Source organism: Mastomys coucha, unplaced genomic scaffold (assembly GCF_008632895.1).
Source record: "Mastomys coucha isolate ucsf_1 unplaced genomic scaffold, UCSF_Mcou_1 pScaffold18, whole genome shotgun sequence".
Taxonomy (NCBI): Eukaryota; Metazoa; Chordata; class Mammalia; order Rodentia; family Muridae; genus Mastomys; species Mastomys coucha.
The window spans coordinates 96,502,442-96,508,928 of NW_022196900.1; the positions used below are offsets into that span (position 1 = coordinate 96,502,442).

Consider the following 6,487-nt stretch of genomic DNA (forward strand, 5'->3'; position numbering starts at 1 on the left):
AGGTCTTGCATGGACTACTCTGTAGGAAAGGTGCCTGGGCTGCCTCTCCCACCAGCTAGCTCTGCCTTTCTCATTGAGCATCACCAAGGTCAGCTGTGTGACCCACAGTCCAAAACGGGTCAAGCTCCAGTTCTCGGTAAATGCTATGGCCTCTGGTTGTTTGACGACCATACACTTCCAGGTAGAACCTACACCTGTCTGTCTTTCCTGGTTCCTGGTGGAGGCCTCAGAGAAGAAAGAGAAAACAAAGACCATTTATTTTATTTATGATAGAAAAGGAAATCATCGGGGAGTGGGGGTGGGGTAGGGGCCCAACAGGAGGGGATCTTGTTTAAATAAAGTGCGATCCATTCACTGGGTGGAATATTCAGTGCCTTTTGAAAATGATGTTTACCGAGGGTTTGTAATAACACGGGAAGATGCTTATTCCGTAAAACGCTGTGTGCAGAAGGAAGCAACAGAATTGTATGTTCAGCACAAACACACTCAGGCAAAAACCAAGCCAAACAAAACCTACAAACAGAAGAAAGAGACTCAGGGGACACACATTCCAGCAGGAGACATCTTTGGGTGACAGAATTGAAAGCTTTTTAAAATACATTTCTCTATCTTCCAATTGTCTCTTTATTTATTTTTCTATAAAGGGACATGGACTGGCTTAAAGTGGAAAATAACCCACACATCATCTTTCCTCCCCTAAAGCAGTAAGAACTCTTATTAGAAAAAAAAAAGCCAGCCAGATGGTCCTCAGAGACCCCTGACATTTAGGCCACCCGGAGGCTGAGCCCAGGATGTCTGCAGATTCTAGGCCATTCCCTAAAGTCAAGTGGGAACTAGACTCTGAGCCCCTGTGTGAAGCAGATGCCAGCAGGCTGCCCATAACCACAGACTTGGACAGGGTACCTGTGACTCCCTTGTTAACTGTCCTCAAGTGTACCAATCCGCCTTCTCTCCCAGGGAACAGAGCCAGAGCCAGATCATCAGTCTATCCCTCTTCCACCCTGAGACTGTCCTCCTCAGAAGCAGCCCCATCCCCTCACCTTTGTTGCAAAACCCTTCCCCTTCCCACCAAGTGAATCTCCCCCGCCCCCTCCCCTCCTCCGATACATTTCCATGCTTCATCCAGGAGACCTGATTGTCTTGCAAGGCCTGCTTTACCCTTGCCTTAGCAGTTCTGCATGCTGAGTTCAATCTCTTTCTGTGCTTGTGCTTGGTCTCCGAATCAGCCTGTTCTCCTCCACTGGGACACTTCTGCTCCCCCACCCACAGAGCAGTGCCCCGCCTGGCCCAAAGAGCCTGCACGTGTTCATCTTACCAGTGAACTCTGTCCACTGTGCCTCCCCTGGGTTCCCTGAGCTACTTGGCTCTTCTAGAACTACTTCCACTCCCCAAACCAGCTCCTCGTCAAGCCAGTAAGGACGTGGTAGCTCTGACTTACGGGCCATGGCTGTGGGGCTTCTGTTTTGACCAGTTCTGAGGTCATTTTAAGGACTCATCGGGGATTGATTGGTGATGTCTGCCACGTGATCGTAAAGGACAGCTTAGTCTCAGTGTCCCTTCTTTCAATAAAGACTGTACTCACCATTCACTGGGGTCTAGAAGACAGGGATTTTGTTTTTTTGTTTTGTTTTCTTTTCTTTTCCTTTTTGCAACTTCCCCGGAATCACTTGCCTGGTTCCTACTTTTGGTGTGCCATGGGCTTCTGGAATTTTCCTTAACGTGTTTCATCTTCTCCTGGGACTAGAACCTAACCCCGACCCTACCCAGTTTGGCTGGCATCTAGCCTTCTGTCTGGCTCATTGCCAGAGGCTGCCTTCAGAACTGGGCTAGCCTGTGCCTGGAAGCTGGGTGCACCTTCCAAAAGCACCTTGCTCTACGTCAGCCTGGCACCACTATGCCAATGCCCCCTTTGAGTCTTTTTACTGAAGCCATCCATTCCCCCATCCCAATGTTCCTCTGACGTGGATGTGTAATGTAACATGGCTTTGGTAGGGGGCAGGGAGTGGGGCCAGGGGGGAAGGGGGCAGGAGACATTTCCTCTCTGGGGACTCACCATGGCCCAGACAGCCTTTCTTGCTCAGCTTTCAATTCAAGTGTGGTCAGCTGGTTCCTCCTTCCGGGCCTTTGTCCAGGGATAGTCAACTTGCACAGTCCAACAAATGCTTGCTTCTCATCTCCATGTCAAAACTCCTCCTTGTTCTACATCCAATCCCAAGTCTTCCCAAAAGCACCCCAGCCTTAGTTCCTGCAGCTGCATGGCCACCCCTGGGATCTGGGAAGGTTTTTAAAGAGGCAGTGTCCAGATTCTTGTCATCGGCTCCGCTTGTCAGGACCCGCCCGACTATGACTCAAAAACCCCCTGGCTCCTGGCTCTTCTCAAGAGCATCATCACTTTTCTCTCAACATCGTTGTCTCCCTTGGAATGGAGCAAGGGCTTGTTTGGCAGGGTAACAGGGTGGATCAGGCTCTCCCCTTTGATGTAAAAAACCAAGGGGCCTGGATGTTCCACAGAGACTCTCCCAACCCTGTAACTCCATCCTGGACGCCCCCCCCCCCATCCCTTCTCATCCAACGAATCAGAGGAGACAGCCACCAGACACAGAGCCAGTCACACGAATGAGCTGGAATGGTGACTGCCCTGCCCAGACAGAGAGGATTCTGAACTCTGGGGAGGTGGTTGAGGTCAGGGGGTGGTGGGCGTGGCAGGGGTCTAGAAAACAGAGCCTGGAACCACATCTGCACCCCTGCCTTCCAGACCTCAATTGTGCAATGATTAATATACAAATAGTACTTCTGTCAAGAAGTAGAAAAGGAAATCATCGGGGAGTGTCCTTCCAGCACACAGAACTTGAGGCAACCAAAAAAAAAAAAGGTGGGCTTTGGTCAATGTGCTCCGCAAACAATGTTTCTGTGGATGCCTTCACCTTTAGCCGTGCCTGTCCTGCTGACCTCAGGCCTATCCTGAGCTCCTTCCTGCTCCTGCCCAAACCTCCTCCTTCAGTTCTTTCCACCTGTGCTCCAGATGCTTCTAGAAGCTTCTAAGGTGGGCCTCAATGCTTAGGAAGGTGGTCTGTGGTAGCTCACAGAAAACCAACCAGCTTGAGAGGCTCCCTGGAGATACCCTGGCCCCTGGAACTGGGACTGGGATAAGACTGTGACCCTTCATGTCCGTGAGATCCTGAAATAGCCCCTACCAGAAATTCTGATTTGAAGCACGGTGCGGGGTCAGTCAACACACGAAGTTGTGGAATGCCAGCGGTCCTGGAATGCTAGGCCCTGGCTTCAATATTGTAGCAGGCCTGTAGCATACGCTGTTAAAGAATCCCCCAAGACCCCATAGCCCGTGGCGGAGGAGAGATAACTTTCACTCCACAGCCAGCCGTGTTCTTGCCTGCCTCTTACCCAGAGTGACGGGCAGGGAGGTTCTTTGAATCCTGATGGAACTCAGCGGAGGGACGGCTAGACAGGGGTCTGCGGCACATCAGGGACTGGCAAGGTCAGGACAGCAGGAAGAAGGGTGCCCCGTGCAGAGGGGAAGCCCTGTAACTCCTTAGGCACAAACCTGGGCGAGATGTGGTCTGCCAGGAAGCAGAATGTGCGCTTGCGTCCCACACAATAGATACGATCATCCACTACGGCACACTGGAAGGCATCCGGGTAAGGCAAGCGGTACGTGGCACACTCATACCAGAGCCGGGTGCTAACACTGCAGCGGTACACGCTGATGCCCAGGCTGCGGTTGAGGTCAAAACGGTAAAGAAAGCCATTGACAGCTACCATCTCGGCCGTGCGGTCCTTGCTGCCCCCGGTGGGACCGGCCCACCAACGCTGTTCCTGGGTCGAGAATCGGAGCAGCAAGTAGCGCAGGCTGCCCCCGGTGACAAAGATCTCATTGGCGCACACCGTGGCTGTGTGTGCCAGGGCGAATGTGTCGTTCGGGAGCGGCGGGGCAAAGGTCCACCGATCCAGGCGAGGGTCGTAACGCTCCACTGTGTTCAGACACTCACCTCCAATGGCATAGAGGTACCCCTCCAGGGCCACCAGCCGGCAGTGAGGCCGGGCCTGGTTCAGTGGGCACACCTCACTCCAGATTGCTGTCAGGGGGTTGTAACAGAAGACACGGTTGGAGGGTTGGCCCCCAGGTCCCTGGCAGCCAGACACCACAAACAGATAATTGAATAGAGTACAGAGAGCACAACCCCGAGACATGGCCTCTGGGGGCAGCTGAGCCAGCGGATACCAGGCATCTTGCACATTGTCATAGCAACAGAGGCGGCCACTGTCTTCCTGGGGACACATGTCTGCCACCACCAGGCACTTGTGGCCACGGAACCTTCGCTGGAGGATTTGCTCCCGCTCTGCTCCGCTCAGGCCCCCATAGATATCTGTGCTACGGAGGACCTGAAGGTAGTTATCACTCAATACCTTGTAGGCTGCCTCCTTCAGAGCCTCTAGGCCCTGCCTCTTGGCCAAGGTCAGCACCTCATAGCAGTTGCCCAGGTCCAGGCGGACATCCAGAGCTGAAGCAGGGGTGAGTGGGATGTGGAAGAAATTGGTCCCAGCTACAAGCTGCACCTGGGGCTCCCCGTGGCTGCAGGCTGAACTGAGCTGGGCTCTCTGGTCCAGGTAGGCAGGGAGGGGCATCCTGAAGCTTTCGGGCTGCAGCTGGAGCTCTGGGTTGTCAGCAATCTGCAGGAGGCTCACTTTTCTGCTGAAGCCTGATGCAGAGGGGGAGCATGCTGCTTCAGTTGTACCATCACCGGCTGTGTCATCAGCTTGGTCTCCGGTGACCAGGGGCTCTGGTCCAGGACCACAGGATGGAGTATCAGCCAGAGCTGCTGTGCAAGGGACTGGCCTGGAGACAGCTTTTGATGTGGACTCCACAAAGTAGTCATAGACTCTGCCCTTCAACTCTGGTCCCTCCGCCTTCTGTATAATATTCTCCTCCATCCGGATCCGGGCCACAGATGAGAAAGTATGGGAGGCGCTGGTGGCTCTTTCCCGCTGCTGTGTGGCCATACCCATGTCTGCCGCAGCCTGGAGGGCCCCTGCCTCTCCCCTGCTGACCCCGGTCATGTGGGTGAAGACCCAGCTCTGGTTCATGTCACCGTTGACCAGTGTGGGATCAGTCCAACAGCTGGGGGCTTCCGGGTCCTCAGACCCTGTTTCCTCTGGGGGTCTGCTCTCTGGCCATGGAGAGAGCTTATCACCTACACAGTTGCCACCCACTCCTGGGACAAGTCTGCCTGGGGAGCTTGTAGGTTCACAGGCCGAACAAGGGAGGTGAGGAGGGTTGGGCTTACCTCTAACATCTGTTCCTGCTTCCTGGCCACCGCAGGGAGGAGGCACCTGCTGAGAGTCTCCACTGCTGAGAGTCTCCGTGGGCTCATCAGATCTGGAAGTGTCCAGGATGCAGCAGTCTTCTGGATCCTCCAAGCTGTAATCCAGTGGGACCCCGGCCCCCTTGCTGGCCTTCCTGCGTCTTGGACCCCTCGGCAGGGTTCCCGGTGGAGCTTCCTGGAAGGCAGGTTGTCCCAAGCTCTCTGTTTCATTTTCTGCTTTGTGACCCTTGTTATTTCTCCCTGCCTGCCCAGCTGGGGCAGGCCTGGACTTGTAGAGTTTGTAAGCCACGGTCACCAGGAGCAGCGCGGCTGCGGACAGTACCACCTTGCTGGGCAGCTGCATGTCCAAATGCCAGTCCCGGGCCTCTGCTCCTTCTCCAGCAGGGAGCATGCCGTCCAGGGACAGAGGAATGCCAAGAATCCGATTAATGATTGCCCAATAGGGACCAGTTCCTGGATCCTGCCGTGGAGTGGGAGGGAGTCCCTAGCCGGATCTTGCCAGCAGTTGCTGGAGCAGAGGTGACTTTGAGTCCGCTGAGGCAGCAATGGGGCAAGGGATGGCTAAGATCGCCCCTGGCCTCTTTTGATCCTTCCCTGAAGGGAGGGAGGGTCCTGACTGGAGGCCGAGCTTCGGATCAGTCACCTGCGGCCCCTGGCGGGCATTTGGAGTGTCCAGCAGGGATTCAAAGAGGAAGCTCTTAGCAGAACCGTGGCCAGATGCCTGTGCAGTTGGTCTCTGTGTGTGAGGGTTTGCTTTCCCTTTTGTAAATCCTTAGGTTGGAAGCTTGGGGCACCTTTTGTGGTGGTTCCTGGGGACAGGTGGAGCCACAGTTAGCAGGCCTGTGGGGATGGCCTTGGCCCTAACTGAGGGGTCAGCCTTTAACCAACCAAGCAAAGAAGCAGTGGGGGACGCTGGGCTGGGCTGGCGGCCAAGCCACCTGACTGGGCTCTTGGCTGCCTCTGCCCTCCTCCTGTGCCCAACAAGTCGAAGAAAAGCCAGCTTTGCTGAAGCAGCCAGGAAATGCAAGGCCTGAGCACTCAGACAAAAGGAGACCCTAGAGAACCTACCTCTTCTTCACCATGAGTCAACCTCAGGATAAGAGGCCTGTGGGGGAGTGACTCCTCCCAACCCCCAAGCCACATCA

General features: G+C 54.8%; 1 protein-coding gene across 1 annotated transcript; it reads right to left on the bottom strand.

Annotated features, from left to right (window-relative positions):
• Positions 1 to 245: 245 nt before the first annotated feature.
• On the bottom strand, positions 246 to 6,010 carry Klhdc7a (kelch domain containing 7A). Its single transcript, XM_031379275.1, has one exon. It carries the CDS (start codon positions 5,731 to 5,733, stop codon positions 3,460 to 3,462), a length of 2,274 nt encoding a protein of 757 aa, XP_031235135.1. The 5' UTR covers positions 5,734 to 6,010; the 3' UTR covers positions 246 to 3,459.
• Positions 6,011 to 6,487: the final 477 nt, after the last annotated feature.

Excerpts from the sequence above, each read along its gene's own strand:
- Klhdc7a (XM_031379275.1), bottom strand. The coding sequence starts at position 5,733 with ATGCTCCCTGCTGGAGAAGGAGCAGAGGCCCGGGACTGGCATTTGGAC.